At 36.3% G+C, this 24129-nt stretch overlaps 2 protein-coding genes across 12 annotated transcripts in view; one reads left to right on the forward strand and one right to left on the reverse strand.

Annotated features, from left to right (window-relative positions):
• Positions 1-5030, forward strand: part of MARCHF1 (membrane associated ring-CH-type finger 1) — a 906067-nt gene extending 901037 nt beyond the window's left edge. For all 10 annotated transcript variants that reach the window (XM_074396769.1, XM_074396771.1, XM_074396767.1 and 7 more), the window contains one exon: positions 1747-5030. In XM_074396769.1, the coding sequence (XP_074252870.1) occupies positions 1747-2045 (299 nt within the window). In that variant the 3' untranslated portion in view covers positions 2046-5030. The remainder of the gene's footprint in view (positions 1-1746) is intronic.
• Positions 54-24129, reverse strand: part of TMA16 (translation machinery associated 16 homolog) — a 41209-nt gene continuing 17133 nt past the window's right edge. For both annotated transcript variants that reach the window (XM_010330571.2, XM_074396777.1), the window contains exons 3-7: positions 18188-18225; positions 16891-16975; positions 15731-15879; positions 13660-13702; positions 54-11788 (exon numbers count right to left, since the gene is read on the reverse strand). In XM_010330571.2, coding sequence (XP_010328873.1) covers positions 11578-11788; positions 13660-13702; positions 15731-15879; positions 16891-16975; positions 18188-18225 — 526 coding nt within the window. In that variant the 3' untranslated portion in view covers positions 54-11577. The remainder of the gene's footprint in view (positions 11789-13659; positions 13703-15730; positions 15880-16890; positions 16976-18187; positions 18226-24129) is intronic.

The following is a 24129-nucleotide window of genomic DNA, read 5'->3' on the forward strand; positions in this document are numbered from 1 at the left end:
GACCAGAAACATTTTTCCCCCAAAATTTCAAAGGAAGAGTCAAAGCCAAAGCATTTTTAAAAGAAAAAAAAGTTTACTTGCAAAGGTTCAAGGGAGTCAGACTTCAGAAAAACTGGATAAGCAAGTGAAAAATATAACAGGTATTTAGGGAAAAACATAAAGAGATTACCACAATTACTAAGTTTGCATTCATTTGTTCATGGAGAAAAAATCTTGGCCAAGTATGGTGGCTCACACCTGTAAACTCAGCACTCTGGGAGGTCAAGGCGGGTTGATCACGAAGTCAGGAGTTTGAGACCAGTCTACCCAAATGGTGAAACCCCGTCTCTACTAAAGACACAACAAATTAGCTGGGTGTGGTAGTGCACCCCTGTAATCCCAGCTACTCAGGAGGCTGAGAGAGGAGAATCACTTGAACTTGGGAAGCAGGGGTTGTTGCTGCAGTGAGCCAAGACTGCGCCACTGCACTCCAGCCTGAGCGGCAGTGTGAGACTCAGTCTCAAAAAATAAAAAAAAATACCAAAATCTTATCACATGATTAGCATATCCAGAAAGATTTTGCAACATGAGCTAAATAAAAGTCAAGAACAAAACGTCTTTGTTGGGGATCTGGGGATATAAGAAATACTCGATGATTCATTATTTTGGGACCAGAAATTGACAGCGTAACCTTAGGGTTACAAGGTGCTTCATCATGATGGAAACAGGACATGAAGCATAAAGCAAGTATCACTACTACAAAATATAGACAGGATATTTCTTATAACTCTATTCACTGCTATAAGTAAATAACCCAAAGTCAAATCATAAGGACTCTCAGTTATCGTGGTTTTCACACGTTTCTACCATCCCTACCTGGTGCACCGTATGGTGCCATACTGGGCTATATGTTTCTACGTCACAAATTTTCACTTACGGAAGACGGCTATTATGTCCCCTACACTATCCTAATGTGGGCAAGAAGTGAACTCTTGACCCTCATGTGTTTAACATTTATAATGATGTGTGGCCTAAATACTCACCGTTGTAGTTACTGAAACGCCTGTGAAATAATTTTTAAAACTGCTCATTTAGCAAAGAAAGGCTCTCCTAGTAACGGTGATGGAAACTAAGAAAAAATATAGGTGTCTATAAAAGAGTGATGGTTCTCAATGACAAAACATGATCTACGAAACAAACGGCTAAAATCCTAAATCTTGTGCACATTTGTACTCAGGGATTCTCTCTGACTGATGTGGCAGCTTTTGTCCTCCCCTTCCCTTCACTCTTCCCCTTCTCCCTTCTTCCACTTCCTTTTACATTTTTAAAGGAAGGAGGGTGGGAAGATCAATACATACAAACCCATACATGTACTCATACCTCTTCTTCTTAAAAGGCTTTGAAACTATGATTCTTCCACTAGGTTCACTGTCCTTCCTTACAGGTTTAGACATACGTGTCCAAATGTCCAAAATCTAACATAGTATCTCATAATTATAATAGATACTTCATGCTAGGAGAAACAGATCATCACAGTGGCAGGTGGTAACATTTCCTTATATACAATTTTGATAGTACATGTAGGATACTCAAAAGGAATTATTAAGTCAATTCAGGTTGTAATTCTTTCTAGTCATTAACAATATATTCCTTGTTAACATAATCTAGCAGGCAGGCATGGGCCTTTGAAGGGGCATAGAAAAAAAAATGCCCAGATCCACTGAGGACAACTTGGTGATAACATTCTCTCTTTTTTATATTTCGAAGGTGTCCTTGAATGGCCATTTTGGACAAAACTGGTTGTGGTAGCCATTGGCTTCACAGGAGGTCTTGTCTTCATGTACGTACAGTGTAAAGTCTACGTTCAGTTGTGGCGCAGGCTGAAGGCCTACAACCGTGTGATCTTTGTACAAAATTGCCCAGACACTGCCAAAAAACTGGAGAAGAACTTCTCATGCAACGTAAACACAGACATCAAGGATGCTGTGGTAGTGCCTGTATCACAAACAGGTACAAATTCACTGCCATCTGCAGAGGGTGGCCCCCCTGAAGTTGTATCAGTTTGATGGAACCAGTTGGAAGTTTCTTCACAGAAGAATATCTTTCTAGCCCTCAGCCACTACAAATGACAGAAGTGATCTTGAATTATTTACTCCCTTCAGCTCCTCCTTTCTCCTACTGACACATTTTTCCTGACTTTGTTCAAAGAGGAAAGACAAAAAACACACCAAATGATCAGGATCCCATGAAGTATAGCCTAAAGTGTGATGCGGACATGTTAAGTTTGCTAGAGAATGATTTCTAAGACAATTAAGAACTACTGGAGCAATGAATGCTTTTAGGCAGTAATAAAAGATTAAATGGACCCATGATACTCTTCACAGTAACAGGGGGAAAGTTCAAGAATACAGACTTGAATTGCAATGTGTATTACTTCTAGGGCCTTGCAATGTCAACTATCTATCTCATCTGGAAATAACAAACATATTTGGTTTTAAGCCTGAAATTGTCTGCATTATCCTGAGGTCACACTGAAAGAGAACTTGGAGGATGCATATTTTGAAATGCTTTGACAGCTAACAGATTTTTATGGTAATAGTGGAGTCTGATTATTTTGACAAATGCATGTCTTTAAAATCAATGCAGTGTACATTTGAAGATATTGATAGTTGGAATTCTGTTTAAATCATGAACAAAAGATTTTCAGAAAATGTTCAGATGTCATTATCTCTGTTAAATACCCACAGAAATCAGTTATCAGGTCTTATATTTTTATCTGGTTCATCTAATACAGTGCTGTCCAATAGAAACACAACAGCCACAAATGCAGGCCACATAGGTATGTAAATTTTTAATTTCCTAGTAGCCCCATTTTAAAAAGTAAAAATAAATGGTAAAATGAATTTTGATTTTTAAAAATTTAACACCATACGTGTTATTTCAACATGTCATCAATGTAAAAAATTATTGAGATAGTGTACATCGGTTTTTTGAACCAAGTTTTCAAAATCCAGTTTGTACTTTAAAAGCACACTTCAACTTGAATTAACTATATTGGATAGCACAGCCCTAAAGGGAGAAACTAAGCTTCTGCTTTATTTAACAGCTGAATATTTCAAAACAGCAGTTTAATTCAATCTTTTATTTCAAAGTCTCACAAATGTTGTAATTTTTAAAAGCACTAAATTAAGTGTCCTCATTTTAAAGTCAGATGAAGTTCACATCTCTCAAGGGTAAAAAACACCAACTGTATAGAAAGATAAAACGATCCGCCTATAGCAAAGTTGTGAAATTAATTTGTTTGCTACTATGAAGTACTTACGATAGGGGAATAAAACTACCTAGTTTTGTTATTAAATCAAATGTGTAAGGTTTATTTTATCCATATGAGGTGTCAACTTGACAGATGAGTAGTTGTTATGACTAAGAATCTAGACCTTACTTTTAAAAGCTGACAGGATTTCCCTTGCCCAGTTAGAAAGTAAAAATATTCAACAGATTCTGTGATAAGTAATTAATTGTTTAGGTTTGACAGTTGATTATTGTGTTCTTTGCATATTCATGTAAAACGGATGTGTGAATGATATTGCAGTGAGCTAGATTCATGATTATAGATATAGCAGCCTGTCAAAGAAAGACGTCCTACATTTAAAAAGGTGACTTATTTTTGTTAGCTGTCATTATTTATTAACATGAAAAGGCAATGATGGCCATAAGAACCAAAGCATGAGTGTCGCATTGCACAAATCTGGGTATCACATGGATGCACTTTGTAATTATCAGTGTGCTTTGTTCTTCACAGATCATAGGAAAAAGAAAAAAAAAATTAAAAAGAAGAGAAAGACGGTATGAATATTAGTAGTGGCCGACACTGAGTCCAAATAGTCTTGATTCTTAGAAATAAAGAAAAGGTAAACAATGTCAATTTTGTGTGTGTGTGTGGCGTGTGTGTATTCATGTATATATGCAGGAAAATGTTAAGGCATTCGGTCAGGAAACAAAAGGTTTAAAACTCATCTTTCTTAAAACTTGTTATAAACATAGGGAAAACAAAGTTGAGGTAACTAAACTGCACCAAAAATTATGTATAAATTTATAAAAAGAATACAAGTAATGTTTTAAAAATATATATGTGGACCTTAAACTGTATATTAAATTCCTCTAAAATTGCCATTTTAAATATTTAAGATAAATACATTTATGAATAACAAAGCTGTGGGTGATTTAATCATGGCATCACAACGAAGGGATTAACCTTAATGCAATTTTCCTAAGCTTTTTACTAATCTATTTTCCCTGTGGGTTAGTAATGGCAACATGCTGTTTACAAACATTCCTGGGAACAAACATCTAGACACCAGCAAACAAAGAAATGTTGGTTTCTCTGTTTGCTCTGAAAGTAAAATAATTTTTTACCTTAATATGGAAAATTTTGCCTAAATTCTGTACAAACCTAAACAAGACAGGTTGCAGGGCTGATTTCACAGTGGAAGACGATTGGCTAAAATAAAGCCTCCTTTATTAAGAAATACATCTAACACTAAGAAAACATTTCTAGAATGAAAAGCAAAGATAAAAGTATTATTGTACCGAAAGTAAAAGAGGACATGAGATTTTAAAACTATACCTAAATTCCTGAAATTAACTTTTATGGGCTTTGACATTGTTGAAATGAGAAAATAATATAGCTTCCTGGCAGGTTAAAAGTCAACACTTTATTCCGCGATTCTTCTGACGTTTTGAAACCTGAAGTTCTGAATTTCAAGTTTTTCAGAAGCTTTTCAGCAATGGTTGTTTATGGTTCAAACATCTGAAATAACTACCTGCATCTAAAAACTAATGTTAATTATTTTCTTTTTACATTCTGTGTGGCAACGGAATATTTGCGCTTTAAAACAATAAAACAATGAGCTTTGCAGCAGTGCTTTCTTATAGGCTGGCTGTACCCTTCAAAAAGAAAAACTGTTTGACAGAATGCCAGATCTGAGACATGTTTACCTGTTCATGGAAGAAATAAAACGGAATTGAAATAAAGGACTAAAATTGAAGAATGAACTTAACAGTTCTCTTAAAACCCTTGGCTTTTTATAATCATGAATCATCAGTGTTATCAATATCATAAACCACAGGCATTGACATTGTTAATTTTTTAAGGAACTATCTATTGTACAGGAGTAAAGATTAAATTGTAAAAGAAAGAGATTGCAATTTTTCTTAAAAAAGTGAAGCCCAAAAAGCAATTAAGCCTAAGTATGAAAACAAAATAAAAACGAAAAAATCTAAAGTGAGTTCAACAACCTGAGATACAGAAATGTGTAAACTGAAGGAAAATAGGTATAGACTGAAGGAGTTTTTCAAAACACCCCAGCATTAAATCTCACTCTGCGCTGCTTCTGCACGTGATTCCAGTCCCAGAGAGACGATCTCAGTTATATTTTATCTTGTTTTACAAAAAGTCCTTGGGTACCCTTTAAAACATCTATTCTTTGACAGGAAAATTAGCTCATTAGAGCAATGACACCATTAAGGGAAATTATAAGGGTGCTGGGGATCAGGTGGGAAGATTCTTCCATCTGCCCCATAAGTTTACCCTTCCTTGCCTTGAAAGTGAATATTCTGAAACAGAGTAGAGCTCTTACAAGTTATTAGTATCATTATTACAACTGTTATATAATACTTTAATTAAGAAAGATGAAAACCTTTTTTCTTTCCTGAGTCAGCCCAATGGTGCTATTTTACATATCAACACAGTTGACAGGAATTACTGTTATTTTGGGCTGCAGTGTGTCCTCCAATCTAAAGAAAGCCCATTTTGAAACTGGATATTGCATTAAAACAAAGAAGGAAAAATTATTTTAACTGTGTGCAGTTTTTGAAATTAGGCATTTGTACTATTTTGGTTTTACATAATTCTCTTGCATTAACAATTTACTGTTTTGTGAATCAAGTGTACTAAAGCAAATTAAGAAAAATAATTATCTGTGAAAGACTTTGTATATTAAACAAGTGACGCAAACCTTGGTTGTGGTTTCTATACTTTTTGCCTAACATACTGATATTTGTATTTGCAACGTCCAAACAGACATAAAATTTTCATTTAAGATTTTACAAGGTTCTGAACATATTTTTTTTTTTTTTTGAGACGGAGTTTCGCTCTTGTTACCCAGGCTGGAGTGCAATGGCGCGATCTCGGCTCACCGCAACCTCCGCCTCCTGGGTTCAGGCAATTCTCCTACCTCAGCCTCCTGAGTAGCTGGGACTACAGGCACGAGCCACCATGCCCAGCTAATGTTTTGTATTTTTCGTAGAGACGGGGTTTCACCATGTTGACCAGGACGGTCTCGATCTCTCGACGGTTCTGAACATATTTTAAAGCAAACCTACATTGACTGACTAATGACATTGTACAAAGGAATAAATACGCTAACAGAGGGAAACCAATGGAAATAAACTATGTGGACTTTCAAACCTGCCTTAAAAAAACATTTAAGAGAAATCACAACATAATCTAAAGAAGGATTTTCTCAAGAATAAGGCTTGGATATAGAAAAATAAGACGATAACAGCATTTTTCTATTCAGAGATAATAGTGGATTCAGAAAATTGCATGGATAATAAACATTAAAAGCAAGATACTGGAATCTAAGAGGTTTGGTGATAGCAAAAAACAAAGCCCATTCCAAATGTCCAGCTTCTAAGGACCTACAGGGCTTTCTACCAGGCTGCTAATTCTTCTGACCAAACTGGAAACCTGAACTTATCACCCTCCCTCATCACCAGAATTTATAGCAAACACTCCTAGATCATTAATCACTGTCATTATGTGTGCAATGATCCTAAACTGGGTGCTATGATAGAGATTACCAAGAGAAGCAAGGGTGTCAGGGTAGAGATGCTTTACATAAAGAGGACACTTTTAAGCTCAGACCTAAAAGAAGAGAGAATGCTCAGTTATTGTTGGCCTTGCAAAAAGCTCAGGGGAATGGCAACGCAGGCTGAGGGAATGGTTAAGTACCAAAGTTTTGAATGCGAAATGTCAAGGAAGGCTGAGAGATTCGGCCAGCAGAGAAATAAGCCCTAGTAAGACTGTTTATTACAGTTGTCCCTCAGTATGCGTGGAGGACTGGTCCCAAGACCTCCTTCGTATACCAAAATTCATGGACGCTCAGTCCTTGATATAAAAATGGTGTAGTATTTGCATATAAGCTATATATATCCTCCTGTATACTTAAAATCATTTCTGGGTATCTTATAGTACCTAATACTATGTAAATAGTCATGATAATATATTTTTTAAAGAATAATGACAAGAAAAATGTCTGCATGTTCAATACATAATTTTTTTTTCCAGAATATGTGTCATCTGTGGTTGGTTGGATCCAAGGATGTGGAACCCTTAGATATGGAGGGTCAACTGTACTTACAGAGACAGTAAAAGGCAAAGGTGCAACCTTCCCATAATGTCTTGCCCTACAGAAAGACACAAACAGAAAAGGGACCAGATGACACGATAATACTACCTAAGGGGAAGGGCACTCTGCTGCTGAGAGGCTGAGTCCATGTTACAGCTAAGTATTATATTAGATTCATACAAAAGTAACTGCAGTTTTTGCCATTAAAACACTTTTAAAAAAATGACAGGAAACAAATTTACAAGAAAAAAACAACCCCATCCAAAAGTGGGCAAAGGATATGAACAGACACTTTTCAAAAGAAGACATTTATGCAGCCAACAAACATACGAAAAAATGCTCATCATCGCTGGTCATTAGAGAAATGCAAATCAAAACCATATATCACATTGAGATACCATCTCACACCAGTTAGAATGGTGATCACTAAAGAATACAGAGACGATAGATGCTGGAGACAGTGTGGAGAAATAGGAACGCTTTTACAGTGTTGGCGGGAGTGTAAATTAGTTCAACCACTGTGGAAGACAGTGTGACAATTCCTCAAGGAAACAAATACCATTAGACCCAGCAATCCCATTACTGGCTATATACCCAAAGGATTACAAATCATTCTATTATAAACGCACATGTATGTTCACTGAGGCACTGTTTACGACAGCAAAGACCTGGAACCAACCCAAATGCCCATCAATGATAGACTGGATCAAGAAAATGTGGCACATGTACACCATGAAATACTATGCAGCCATAAAAAAGGATACGTTCATGTCCTTTGCAGGGACATGGATGAAGCTGGAAACCATCATTTCACTGACAGAAGAACAGAAAACCAAACACCACATGTTCTCACTCTTAAGTGGGTGTTGAACAATGAGAACACAAGGACACAGGGAGGGGAACATCACACACTGGGGCCTGTTGCGGGGAGAGGGAGCTATGGGAGGGATACTAGGGGACAGGTTGAGGAGGGATAACATTAGGAGAAATACCTAATGTAGATGATGGGGAGATGGATGCGGCAAACAGCTATGGCATGTGTGTACCTATGTAACAATCCTGCAAGATCTGCACATGTACCCCAGAACTTAAAGTATAATAATAAAAATAAAAAATAAAAATGACAGGAATTGCAATTACTTTTGCACCAATCTCAAGTTGTTAGTTTTACAGGCTGCAGCTCTATGCTACAAGTGACTCGAGGTGGAGTCTCAGAGTTCATAAGAACCCAGGTGATGACAAACTGTCTCACTATCTCCTTCCCAAAAGATCAAGAGGCAAACGGTATCCTCCATATTCCCATGTTCCAGTTAGATTACAGAACAGTCTTCCAAGGTTCAGTCAGGTCACGTGCGGCAAAACCCTGACCAGCTGTGGATTAAGCGGCCATACACCAGGCCATCAGCGTGCTGGCAAGAGTAAGAACAATGGCAAGAAAGCCAGTTAAGGAGCTACTGCACATAGGACAGGCAAGACGTGGTGGCTTTGGTAACGTAGAGACTGCCTGACGTGGGCCGATTTGACTTTCATTTTTGAAGTGGAATCAGAAATACTCGCGAATTAAATCATACTGGGGGAAAGCACAGAACAGATAAAGTGAAAAATCAACAATGACTTTATAGGCAGATTTCTGGCTTGAAAAATTCGGCGAAAAACTTAGAAAAATCAAGGTTTCTGAGAAAATGAGGAGTGGGAAACAACACAAGTAGGAGTATTTGCCTTTGAAAGAAAATGATACATCCATTAAAGCAAAAGAAAATGGTAATTTGTATTTTCTCAAAGTTGTATAAAAAACCAAGGGCTGGATATTGAGAAGCGTAGTTCAAGTCAAGCTAGATAAAAAGAAAATTAAAAAGTAGTAAAATAATTATCTCAAAGTTAGAAAACGAACTTAGTAGGAGAACAGAGTAAACATCACTGAGCAGTACTGAGAATCCACTTGAGATTTGCAAACATCAGTATGAAAATGGTCTGTTCAATAATTCTTCAGCGATGTTGGGCTGCTTGAAAACAGGCATGAAGGAAACACAGCTATTACTAGGTTTGGGTTCTGAAAGAGGAAGAGAGTCGGGGCAAAGGAATTGAGAGTATATGCAAGGAGGCAAAAATGAACTTTAAGCTGAGCAGAGCAAGACAGATGATGCATAATGAGAGTGAGGTCAAAGTGCAGAACTTCAGCAATGAAGAGGGGCGACAGTGAATGGAGAGTGGAATATTCAAAATCAGGTCTACAGAGTGGAGGTGCTGATAAGGATTCAGGAGTGACCACTGAGAGGCCACTTGTGGGATAGAGAAAAAGACTGGAAAACTTAAAACATGGTGTTGTTGTATTTGCTAGCCACTATTTGTTATCCACAAGAAATTACTAAAATGATTGCTACAGGGAGGAAGAAAACTAGGCCATGAGCTAAAGTATTCTATGAATGGGCAGAAGGTTCTTCTGGGAGGGAAGATAAGGAAAGGAGGCAAGAGTAGGACTTCAAAGACCCAAGGGGGTCTTTATTATTATTCTGAAGTGGCAGTAGAGCAAAGAGGACACCTACCTAATCTCCTGCTCCTGAAGCACATGGAAAATAAGAATAGAAAAAGCTTCTACCTGAGGTAAGCAAGGTCCTGAAGGGACACTTCCGTCAGTAACTACATCAAGGAAGCACCTAGGATATTGGGGAAAAAGACCACAGATGTGTGTTAGCTGCTCTGAACTTGGGAATGTATCATTAACTTATGTCCATGGAAGTTCAGCTCATTCGTTTACACAAGGGATCGGCCAATTATGACAAGCAAATCAATCCCCCAACCTATTTTATATGGCCATTAACTAAGAATGGTTTTTATATTATTGTTTTATTTTATTTTTTGAGACAGCATCTCACTCCGTTACCCAAGCTGGAGGTTAGTGGCACAATGGTGGCACAGTCTCAGCTCACTGCAGCCTCTGATTCCTGGGTTCAAGAAATTCTCCTGCTTCAGCCTCCCAAGTAGCTGGGATTACAGGCGCCTGCCAACACACCAGGCAAATTTTTGCATTTTTAGTAGAGATGGGGTTTCACCATGTTGGCCAGGCTGGTCTCAAACTCCTGACCTCGTGATCCACCCACCTCGGCCTCCCAAAGTGTTGGGATTACAGGCATAAGCCACCGTGCCTAGGCGGTTGTTCTATTTTTAAAAGGGTGGCAAACACACGCATGTACATGAATATACAAGAGAAACTACATTTGGCCTATATTGCCTAATATATTAAATATTTACTTTCTGGCCTTTTACACAGAAACAGTTTGCTAGCCCCTAGTTTACAAAAATAAGTTACCTTAACTTTGTTTCATGGCCATGAACTATAAACGTTGTCTTACAAAAATATGCCACTGACTTAAAAGCGGTCTAGAAGAAGGGAGCACAAGTTATTACCGCATGTGAACATGTTTAACAGGTAAGGATTAAGGACATCTTAAGCATCACTCTAAAGACGAGTTATCTCTGAGGCTACTTTGATCCAACTAGGAGTGACATAATTATTATGGTCCTAAATGGTAAATTCATTCATTAAATAAATACTTATCTAACCTAGTTTCCCAGCAGTGTAGATTATTACTTATAATCTTTGCTTTGAAAACACAGGGGAAACTAGAAACAAATATTTAAGACAGAGGACAATCCGTCATTTTTCACAAGTTACTCATCTAACGGTAGGGGCATTTAAGCGTCAGTTCACATAAAGCAATTCTTATTCTCTTTCATGTAATTTATAACTCGGTTTTTCCAACCATTTTAAGACTTAACTATGAGCCAAAAGCGAGGAAAAAGGTTACTGTCCATATCACAAAATGTGAAATTAAGTAATCATAAATACACACACACACACACACACACACACACACACACACACACAAAACATTTTTGTCCAAAATATTCGGGCTGGGAGTTATATTACTTCTTCCCAGCCCGAAATTAAGATGAAAAAGATTAAACAACTTTTTGCAGATCATGTCTATTTTAGCAACTTAATATAAATGAAAAGCAATATTCATTTTAAAATAAATATAACACCATTTTTGAAACTGCAAATGAAACTCTCATCATATAAGAGAATGCCAACATCAAATTCTTGTATATTGACAATTATGTACCATAATCAATGAATATAATTTGAAACTCTCAAGTTATTTATTTTCAATTCAAGTGCAGACAATTAGGCCACTGCAATCATTTCCTCATCTGAGTCACTTGATTCATCATTTAGTTTCAATTCTCCCAAATTTTCATCATTTAGTTCCAATTCTCCTAAATTTTGGTCTACAGTTATCACAGTTTTCCTCTTACACTTCTTCGGAACTGCATCACTAGCGCAAATTTTTCTCATTTTAATGTTTGGCAATTTCTTCAGATCAAAGTCCCATTCCCTAGACAAAAAGGAAAAAAAAAAAAAAGAGTACAGAGTGTTGAAGTGAAAAAACAGGAGACAGAAAATTTTTGAAACTCAAAGACGATCCTACAAATTCAAAACTTCAAAAGCACTGAAAATATTAAGCATAAATTACAAGAAAGCTGTTCTATTCTTTCATCCTCCCTAACCTGAGTATCTCCTTCTCTCAGGCTACCCAGATCAAGAAATCGCAATCAAAAGTAGAATTGTTATCATACCTGACAAATCTCCAAAATACAGTCAGAAGAGGTTTTCCTTTTCACACACAAAAGTATATCCCAGTTAAGTTTCAGAAATCAAACAACTGTTATTCTTACAATGGAAAATACTCAAGTTTTTCAACCTCAGTATTTTATGTGATAATTAATTACTTTAGAAGTAATATGGATATTGTTCTGGGAACTGAACTCTAACCAGAAGACTATATCATCGCTTTTCTTGTTTCTGGCTTCGTTTGGAGGAAATAGAAGATAGATTGTTTTAGAAATAAAGAGCATATTTATATATTTGACTGTAGGCAAAATAAAAAGGTACAAAAAGAATCTTAAGCCCCATAAATTTAAATTATAAATACATGCTATACAAAAACTCAAAAGCAAACTGCATCTTAAACATGATAGATGAATTCTATTAAAGCTAATTTAGTTTCAATGAATTCAAAAGTACAGAAGATGACTGGATTTAAATTTAATTTCAATTAACATTAAATATAAGAGCCATCAACATGGTCTAGTTAAGGCTGAAATGCTTAATAAAACAGAACCTGTGTTTAAAAACTAAAACACTACTTGCTGATTCATTTGTTTCTTATAGATTCTGGATATTAGGCCTTTGTCGAATGCAAACAGTTTGAGAATATTTCTCCCATTCTATAGGTTGTCTGATTATTCCCTTGACAGTTTCTCCTGCTCTGCAGAAACTAGGTCCCATTTGTCCATCTTTGTTTTTATTGCAATTGCTTGAAGGCTTAGCCATAAATTCTTTGCTAAGGCTGGTATCAACAAGGGTATTCCGTAGGTTTTCTTCTAGGAGTTTTATAGATTATCCTAAGTGAACTAAGTAACACAGAAACACAAAAGCAAATACTACATGTCTCACTTTGAAATAGGAGCTAAACATTAGGTACATAAAGTCATAAAAATGGGAACAACAGACACTGGGAAATACATGACAGGAGAGGAAGAGGGGTAAGAGGTAAGAAAAACCACCCACTGGGTGCTATGCTCACTACCTGAGTAATGGATCCATTCTTACTCCAATCCTTAACATTACACAATATACCTTCCTAACAAACCTGCACATGTACCTCTGAATTTAAAATAAAAGTTGAAAAATGAGGAAAAAAAAAAACACTAAAAAATTTAAATCCTACTCAGTAGTTTCCCAGTTTATAAAAGAGTACAACTAGAAACCACTGGACAAAGCGAGTCTGGATGACTTAACCTGTTCCCTGGAATCATTCCTATAACCATCTCCTCTGCGAAAGAGGCTGCTACAGAAAGCCTAGGGATGTGACTGAGCCCTCACGTCTGTTGCTCTTATTTCTTTTTTTAAAAAAAGAACTAAGGGAAGAACAGTGAGATCACATACTTTGAGGTACTATAATAATAATGTATCTTAAACCATTTTGAAAAACAACAAGCACACCAGGTCATTATCCTGTCAGTGTATATCAAGTATTTATAAGCGCAACTTCAGAAAATTCTTACTTGGTCTGATAAAAAAGAAAAGGTTAAAAGAAACTCCTGATTTTCTTTTAGTTCCACCATCTAGACTCAAAGGGGAAGAAAGTTCACTTGTCATGTACTTTGTACACAGCATCAAGGCAACAATACAAGACAGACTCACCTAAATGTTTTCAGATTACTTGCATTTAGAATGTCTGGAATCTCTGGAAAAGAGAATAATTTATCTCCATTAGGCAGAGTTTTCTAAATGACACAATTTTATAGTTTCCCCTTTTGTTATTTTTATACAACAAATAATTTTAGCAAAAATAACCAAAAGAAAACAAAATTTCAAATTATTGCTACAATTAACATGAAAAGTATGACTTAAGAAAAATGCTATTAAATGATCAATTCTAGCATAGACTCCATGAAATAAAACAAAGTTGTTAACAAAATAAACCCTTTCCTTTTTAACAATAAAAGGTACCTGGCAAAGTATAACTATGAATCCGCTAAAATAACATGCCAGGTTATATATTTTTTCTTGGTGAAAAGTACAATGTTTTCAAACATGTAATAATCTATCTTCACAGGGTAGAATTTATCTCAGGAATGCAAAAATTAATGTTTTTAAAAAATCACATTTTTCTAAATGTGATAAAAAGACTTTTTTAAATTAAAAAAAGTCTGCTTAAAGAAGTCCAATAAAACTTATATCCATTTTTAATTAAAAACAGGTATATGATAGTTTCTTAGCTTGTTTCAAAAGTTCATCATAAACCAATATGCATGATCACACTTAAATTGGTGAAATACAAGAGGCATGAACAAAAAAATTGGAAGATTGTTGCAAAAAATCTTGTCAATTCAATACAATGTTAAATGACATTTAGTATCAAGTAATAAAGAAGATAAAATAAGCATGTTTGTTACAACTAGATACTGACTTTTTTTTTTTTTTTGAGATGGAGTTTCACTCTTGTTGCCCAGGCTGGAGTGCAATGGTGCTATCTCCGCTCACTGCAACCTCTGCCTCCTGGGTTCAAGTAATTCTCCTCCCTTAGCCTCCCAAGTAGATGGGATTATACCACGCCCAGCTAATTTTGCATTTTCAGTAGAAACGAAGTTTATCCATGTTGGTCAGGCTGGCCCCGAACTCCCGGCCTCAGGTAATCTGCCTGCCTTGGCCTCCCAAAGTGCTGGGATTACATGCATGAGCCACCATGCCCGGACTATGTTGACTTTTTACAATAGTTTCGGAGAATAACAGTATGAGAAGCTAGGTGTTAAGAGGTATAAAGAAACACACAAAAAAAATTTAAATGAATCTTACTGAATTAGAAATATTTACACCACATGAGGAGGGGAGAGGAGATGGTCATATCTAGTCTTCTCAAAATCTTATCAAAACGGAATTTTGTGACAACCTCCCCACAAGAAAACTGACACCTGTAAACTCATCAGGGTCTGTTCACCAGACCCATCCCCTGATTCTGGGAAAAGCACTGCAGCATAGCAGATCCGAATTTTAGTCCTAGCTGTATCACCAGCAAATGGTTTACTTTGGATGTGCTCTGATAAATATACCAACTAATCTGGCTGCTACATGTTAAATAGACTTTAGTGAGAAAGAGGGGAGGCACAGAGAGCAACTGGGAGGCTATTACCACGATAGTGGTGAGACAACAGTGGCTTGAACTAGGGAGGTGGGAAGTGGTAGTAGTAGTTGTCAAAGTCACCCGATTCTAAACACTCTGCTGACAGGTTGCATGTAGACTGTGAAAGTGACTCTAGAGCTTCTGATCTGAGCAACTGGGCAAGTGGTGATGCCACTGACTGGAGCAAGAAACCTACGGGAGGGGCAAGGTTTAGGAGAAAAGCTGACCTTTGTTTTATGACATGTCAAGTCTGAGATGCCCAAAAGACATGCAAATAGAGAGTTTGAGAAACCCAAGTGCGATACTGCAAATCTGGAGTTCTAGGGACAAGTTAGGGTTGACAAGATGAATATGAGAGTAATCAGTATTACTACCACAGTGAAAAGATATGACGTCACTCGCACAAAACTGAGAGTTTTGTTGTAGAGGGAAAAAAGAATCCCAAATTATTCTAAATCCTCACAAAGAAAAGGATATCAAAGGAAGAAAATCAAATGAAATAAACAATATATAAAATAAAACCTTTGAAATCAATCACAAATTGACACTGCTCTGTAATATAAACGGAAAATAAAACATCACTGAGCACACCAAGGCCATATCCTTCGTACTGCTGCCGCTCCCGCTCCATCGTCTGCTTGATGACAGTCTCCCGGGAACAGTGCCGCCTCCCCTGCCTGTCCTTGATACTGTTATGTAACTCAATCTGCTCCAGCTCACTGCTGAATCGGTTTAAGTACCTGAAAAATAAGAATATGATTTGTGTTACAAAGTCTATGGATTTGGCATTTATTACTTAATGGAAAACTTAGTATCCAGCCTTTATGTATCCTTTAAATGTTTATGCTCCTCTGGATTCCTCAGGTCCTCAAACCTCTTTCCCATTCCCTGGATAACTCACCTACCCCCAACAAACTCCTTCTATCTCCTGGGTTTCCTAACTCAGGAAATAGCTGTCCAGACAAGGAATCTGATGGCCTCATTGACTGCTCTCTCTCCCTGTTATTCTACACCTAAGTTTTCACTAAACACTGAGACTTCTACCCTCTTAATATCTTTGGAATCTTTCAATTCTCTTTCATCATGCTATAAGCCACGCAAAGGCCACCATCATTTCTTGCCTGGATTGTTATATCAACCTTTCAACGGTTTCTTGGCCAGAGTCATGAAGCTCTCAGTCTGTTTTCTTCATTCTCACTGTGTCCTTTCTAATGTTAAGTATGATCTTTTCAGGTGCTTGCTGTAAAAGCCTCCTATGGCCTCTAATGTCCTTGGATAAGGTCCAAACTTTTAGACTAACATCTGACGTTTAGTGAGCTAGTTACCATTTATTGTACCTGTCATACTTCCCTCCTTGAACTTATTTTAGTCATATTAAATGTCTGGCAGATCATTAAATATGTTATCTTCATTCTCACTTCTGGCCATTTTAAATATTATTCTTTCTGGCTAGGGGTTCTTCAAACTACCTTGCCTTGATCTGCTAACCCCTACCTTTCAGCTCCCAGTTTAGATGACACTTCTCCAGGAAGCCTGTCGTGATCCCAAGAAAGTGGTCTAACTACCACTCTGAGACCCAAATAGGTTATAAGCCTCCTGTTGTGACTAAGCCAGGAAATGAATCCAAAGTCTTCCTCATAACCAAGCCCATTTGCTCTTCTACAAATCCAGAACAGATGTCTGTGTTTTAAAGAATCCCGCTGGAGAATTCCCGTTTCTGACCCTTTGCTCATAATATGCCCAGTGTTTACCTTTCGATTAGTTCACAAGCATCTTTCTTCGAATATCCCTTTTTTTGGGGATGAAGATGATTTTGAAACCATTGCAGTTTTTCACCTATAAACAAGTACCAAGACAGTTTACCACACAAGTCATCATTTAAGCAAGGAAATATTCATTATAATTCTCAACATTAACGTGCTTAAAACAGAACCAAAATTTATGTCAATGTAAAACATAAAGCCTTGTGTGGGCTCACAGCTAATTAAACCAGTCTGTCACAAATTAAACTGTCGTCAAATTTTAATTTAGAGAAGAGAGAGGAGTGGGAGGGATGCTCTTCTGTGTATATTTCTTATCCAGTATGGACACAAAAAAGAAAAATAATCCTTTAATTGGGCATGAATTTCTAAGTATTTACAAACAAAGGATAGCTTGTCAAAAATAATAAAATGAAAACTCCATTAATGATGAGAATGATATTTGCTGAGTATTTAATAAGCTGCAGGCACTATGTAAATAGTTTTATAATTCCATGAGAATTAGTACTATTATTACCCCCATTTGTAGATGAGAGAGGTTAAATAACTTGTCCAGGGCCCCAAAGTTAGCAAATAAATTAAGCATACAAGAGCTGACAGGTACTGTGTAGAGTAATTGCGATATATTAACAGAGAGCCAACAAAATTCATCCTCATGAGAAAACCTGACCATTGGGGTCACTTGCAGTTAAGAGTTCTCAAGATTACAGATTAAAAAAAAAAAATCACCCTGCCCAGTATACTGACACCCCATTTAAAAATACTATTATATTACCTGAGGAGGCATTATAGATGAGGGTTCAAATACCTTTCATTTTAATAAAAGAGCCTAACAGTATTTAAATCTCAGACTTGTCAATAAAAAATTACTAGCAATAACTCTGACCAAAAAAAGCAACATGATACTGAGATACAAACTGAAGATGTGTATGTCCACACCATTAACTAAATATGAATTATTGTTTCTAGCTAGGCCATAATCCTTCATAATTCGCATGGTTAGGGAGGCAGAGTTAAACTTCAGATAGATGAATAGATGGATATGTATATATGTGTAGACAGGTAGGTAGATAGATAAATATAAACTAACACTTTCTGGAAAACTTAGCTAGAAATCATTAACACTATTCCAAAAGTTTAATGATTGATTTGCTTTGTTTAGGTCAAGTCTGATCAAATTTACTTTGATAAAAATAGGATTTCACTAAAAAAGTAAAAAGAAAAAATAGGTATAGGGCAGAAATTCCCTATACCCTAGCCAGAATTTCAAACAAGTAAACCCACTTACCAGTAAGGTTGAGACGCAAGGCCTTTTCATTCTTCAGTCTTTGAAGGAAAAGAATATATAGATATGTGTCAGAAAATTTCCAAAGCAAGTTTTAAACTCTGACAATAACAACCAAAAGATAAACTGGCTAAAGAACTCTAATTAAATGAATGATCATTCTTTTACAAATTTGAAATTAATTTTGTTAACAGAAACGCTAAATACCATGCTTCTCTTTTAAATAACTAGAACGAAATTTTATCAGAAACTGTTTTTAAGCTCCTCAATGTCTAAAGGAAGCCTATCGAACAAAACAGTTTAAAAACACTGAAAGCTTGACTGAATTCTGAACGTTCCAACAGGTTTTGTAATATGCAGAATACTTGTGTGCACAAGAGTAATGCAAACCTTTGGAAGACTCAGTGCTGCTGCCAAGACCAAAATGCACTACTATCATCTTTTAAACTTCACAAAGAACAAAACAGAATGATTACTTTCCATGAATTTGAAAGAATTATAACAAACAAAAATTTCATTTATTTTCAGAAAGTGTATAGGTAATACATGCCTCCTATTTACTGATATTATAAACACTTATTCATTCAGGAGACGTCTGGATACCAAGTTTTTGCCAGAATTCATTTTCTGACAGCCCCAAGGGATACAGCAATGAACAAAAAAATCCACTGTCTTAACAAACATTAAAATCTAAGGTTAATAAAAACACAGAGAAGCATACAGAGCCACAAAAGCATATTTAAAAAGGAACTACTATATGTTTTAGGATTTTGGAAGGTTTTCCAGAGAAGTAAACTTTAAGCTGAGACCTGAACACGCAGAGAAGTTATTCAGGATTAAAAAAAAAAAATAGGGACTACAATTTATGGGAAAGGAAAAATCTTAGCCAAAGGACATGGCTTTGTATAAAGCAGGAAGTATACATAGCTTTTATCCACAAAAAAAGTAAGCAAACCAGATTTACCCTCCCGTTTTACACAACTAGGGAACTGGATAAATAAAATGAAATCTTTTTGTTATTATTATGATTAGAGACAGGGCCTTACTCTGTAGCGCAGGCAGGAGTGCAGTGGTGCTATCATTGCCCACTGCAGCCTCCAACTCCTGGGCTCAAGCAATCATCCTGCCTGCTAGGACTATTGTCCACTATGCCTGGATAATTTTTTTTTTAACTTTTATTTTTGTAGAGACAGTCTCACTATGTTGCCTAGGCTTGTCTCAAACTCCTGGCCTCAAGCAATCTTCCAACCCTGGCCTCCGAAAGCACTGGGATTACAAGGATGAGCCACCATACCAGTTATAGGAGAAAATATTCATAGCACAAATAACAAAGGACTTGTATCTAGAATATACAAACAGTCCTTACTACTTAATAACATTAACAACCCAGTACCAAAAAGGCAAAACATTTGGAAAGTTTCTCCAAGAAGAAAACACAAATGACCAAAAAGAACATAAAAAGATGCCCAACATCATTAGTCATCAAGAAATGAAAAATTAAAAATTACATACCTACTAGATTGGCTAAAATTAAAGAGGGAAAAACAATCTCTGACATTGTAACATGTTCAAGAAGATATATAGTAAATAGAACTATCATACGCTGGCGGTGAAAATATAAAATGGTACTATCACTTTGAAAAAGGTAATTTTGTATGTACTTAAATATATGATCCAGCAATTCTTATAAACCCAATTTCTTATAAACTTAAGCAAACATCTTACGTATGTTGACCCAGAAAGTCTTATAAACTGAATTTCTTATAAACTCAAACATCTACCCAACAATCATAGTTCCAGGAACTAAAAGAAAAATGAAACATATGTCCACACAAACACCTGTATGTGAGTGCTCATGACAACTTTAATCCTAATAGCAGAGGTTGACAAATATTTTCTTAAATGGTCAAGTGGTCACATTTTAGACTTCGGGGGCCATGTACCTGTCACAATTACTCAACTCTGCCACTGCAGCATGAATGCAGCCATAAAAAACACAAAAGAAACCAGCATTGATGTTTTCCATAAAAACTTTTCATAATAACAGGTGGCTAATGCCTTAGATTGCAGATCCCTGATAACAGCCGAAAACTAAAATTATACCCAAATGAACACAGACAGTGAATTGATAAGCAAGTTGCATATCCAGTGAATGGATATAAATAAATTGCCTGAGGATGGAATAATATTCCCAACATAAGGAAAGAACAACTAATACATAAAATGACATGGATAAGTCTCACAAACATTATGCTATGTGAAAGATGCTGGCACAAAACACCATATACAGTATGATTCCATTTATAGTAAGCATTAGAAAAAAATCTCACCTACCAAAATAAAGAGCAAATTAGTGGCTGCCTGAGACAAGAGGTAGAGGGTGAGGACTGACTGGGAAGGTGCACAGGGAATTTTCTAGGAAGATGAAATTGTACTACATACTGATCAGGGTGGCTACACCAATGTATACAATTGTCAAAACCCAAAAACTACACTTAAAATGTGTTCACTTCATTATATATCAATTAAACCTCAAAGTTGATTTTAAAAAACAAAGAACACTTCATAAAAAGTTGCAGAATGGCTCTTGAGAGGAATTTGTTTCTTTTAAATAAGGCTGAATCGAAGAATCTACTTAGAAGTCAAGCCGCAGTAATTCCAAATGGACTCAATGGGAACCTGAACTTACAGTGGTATTGGTGGAATGAAGAAAAGCAGAGAGATTAATTCTTAAGATAGACAATGTGTAAGCACGATTTTTAAAGAGAATCAATTAAGTGAAGTGTATCAATAAGATTAATTCTCAAAGGCAGTTGTTTCTGTGATTCTTACCCATCCTGCTTAGTTTCCTTTGTTAATTTTCCACTTGGAGTCATTTTCATTTGCTATCTATGTCAAAATGTCGCTATGCTGAGAAATCATAAAACAAAAATCACATCATATAAAAGAGTCACTTGTTGCTTGTAAATTGTTCATTGTTCAGAATGTGCTAGTCTTCAAACCATCCTAGTTTCTGTTATATAGTCTACATCAGAGCTTTTCAAAAAAGATAAAGAATATGTTTGAACTTTTATTCTAGCATTAACTACTCCTACAGTATTTTTTTTTTCTTTTTGAGACAGTCTCACTCTGTTGCCCAGGCTGGAGTGAAGTGGCATGATCTCAGCTCACTGCAATCTCCGCCTTCTGGGTTCAAGAGATTCTCCTGCCTCAGCTTCCCAAGTAGCTGGGATTACAGGTGCCCACCACCATACCCAGCTAATGTTCGCATTTTTAGTAGAGATGAGATTTTACCATGTTGGCCAGGCTGGTCTTGAACTCCTAACCTCATGTGATCAACCCGCCTCAGCCTCCCAAAGTGCTGACATTACAGGTATGAGCCACCGCGCCTAGTCTCCTACTGAATTTTTAAGTAAACTGAAGATATCACTAAACTTTTGCATCTACCACTCATCAAAAGGCACAGTGCCCTCCCTAATAGGTACCCTTCCCCACCTTCCTCCTATCTGTCCTTCTTCTGAAAAAGAAAACCTAGGAAGCAGTACAAAGAATCCTGGATTCCATGGAAACATATTAAGACTACATACTCCAGTCAGCCTGGTTACCACTGTTATTTAGGCAACCAATTTTCTTTGGTAGGCAGATACTACTAAAAGGTGGCAAGACCTAAGATGGTCCCCAATTATCCTTGCCTCTTAATATTTATGTCCCTGTCCTCCATTGCTATGGTTGTACTTAGTGGCACACTTCTAATAAATACAATAGTGCAGTAGAGACAGATGTCATTACAAAATTAGATTACAAAGACTTATTCATTCTCTCTTGCTCTCTGTCTCAGAGCCTTTGCTCTGGAGAAAGCAAGCTGTCATGTTCTGAGTAGTCTTAGGAAGAGGCTCATGCCATAAAGATTGATGCCTCCAGTCAACAGCCAGCCATGACCTGAGGTCTGCCAACAGCCATATAAGGAAGCTTGGAAGCAGAACTTCTCCCTAGCAAACTCTGAGATGAATGCAGTCCCAGACAACAGCTTAGCTTCAGGCTTGTGAAGGACACTGGGTCAGAAACACCCAGTTAAGTGTCACTGGGATTCCTACCTGATCCAGAAACTGTGCTTCTTTTAAGCTGATAAACTGTAGTATAACTTCCTATGCAGTAACAGTTACTAAAACATCTGGTGACTGCTGTTCATTTCTAAGAAGCCACAGGTATCCAAGTTCAAGTTAAGTCCTATTGGTACCTTTTCTATGACCTTGCTTAAAGTTGTCCCAACCATCTGGGTATCTTGTCACTAATCATCTTTTGAAATGGCGCGGGGAATCAACAGCATTTCAACATGCCTTTTGTGACCACACTCCCATTTACAGTTAAGTATGATTCGTGGTTGCTGATGCTGCTACTCAAAAAAACTGACATCTATGGTGGCCTAAGTCTATGATTTCATATGTTAGGTACTATTACCTAACATATTTTTGTATATTTGGTTCTGTGGCCATGCCTATTGAGATAATGACTTTTTAAAAATAAATTTTTAAAAGGGAAAAAATCCAATCTTTTTAGAATATTGTCCAAGCAGAAAAATTAAGGGATACCTTTCTACTCGGCGTTACTAAAACAAAAGTCTTAGGACAACATATATATATATATATATATATATATATATATATATATATATATATATGAGATTCACATGTTGTTCTGTTTTATTCTTCCATAATTTTTCTATAATGCTAATTCTATAAATCAATATACAACATGCTGAATATACCTGACAACATACAAACATTCTAGGCTTGCTGTCACAATTATTGTGAACCAAGTACTTAATCGCCAGATCTTTTCACCAAGCATATACAAAAGTTCTATCTCAGACTCTACAGCAGGTACAGCATCTACAGAAGGTAATAGTATGTACTTAAGAGAGATAAAATATCTCCTTTAAAAAAAAAATGATATTTAAGGAAAATAAATAATAGTATAGGTCAGCAATTCTCAAGTGTGGTCCCTGAACCAGCAGCAACAGCACCAGCATTACCTGGAGACTTGTTGGAAATGGAAACCCTTAGGCCAGAAACCCCAATCTTCAGAAAAGAAAATTCTAGCAGTTGAAAAACAAACAGTTTTAATAAGCTCTACAGATGTATGTCATGTACACAAGTTTGCAAAATACTGATATATATGATAGCGGAAAGTACAAATCATAATAGTAATAAATCATGTTAAAAAAGCAAAAATTATAAAAGTGATACACAAATAGCTGAAATTGAAAATTACTGTTCTAAAGCAAAATTATCATTATAGTAAATCTTTATGTTAAAAAAAAAAACAAAAACAAACAAAAAAAGCCAATCCCCAGAAAAGAAAGAAAATTGGACGCTGCTATCACAACACTTGATTATTTTCTTCTAGCCAAACTACAGTAAACAGCTAACCTTTACTAAATAAGGCTTAAGCAAAAAAAAATCAACATTTAAAAATATACTGGTTTCCATCATCTAGGATGCAAATATATGTAGCATTCATTAAAATGGCAAAACTATTCTAAAATAGTCAACATGATGATTTTTATTTGATCTTCATTTTAAGGAATCTTTGAAACAGCCTTCTTTCTCCTTCTTCTCAGTCTCACTTGCGGAATGGTCCTTTTTCCCAACCTCTAAATGGTAGAGGGCTACCGGACTCAGTCCTTGGCTCTCTTCTCTTCCCCATCAACAGTTATTCCGTAGGTGAACTGATCTTATCCAGTCTCACAGCTTGGAATCCCATATAAATGCTGATTGCTCCCAAACTGATGTCCACACCCCTAACCTAACCTCTGAACACTAGACTCAACAAATCTAACTATCCATTCCATATCTCCTCTTACATGTCTCATGGGCACTTTAACCTATAGGCCACATATATATATATATATATATATATATATATATATATATATATATATCAGC

The sequence above is a fragment of the Saimiri boliviensis genome, chromosome 3, assembly GCF_048565385.1.
Source record: "Saimiri boliviensis isolate mSaiBol1 chromosome 3, mSaiBol1.pri, whole genome shotgun sequence".
NCBI classification, from domain to species: domain Eukaryota; kingdom Metazoa; phylum Chordata; class Mammalia; order Primates; family Cebidae; genus Saimiri; species Saimiri boliviensis.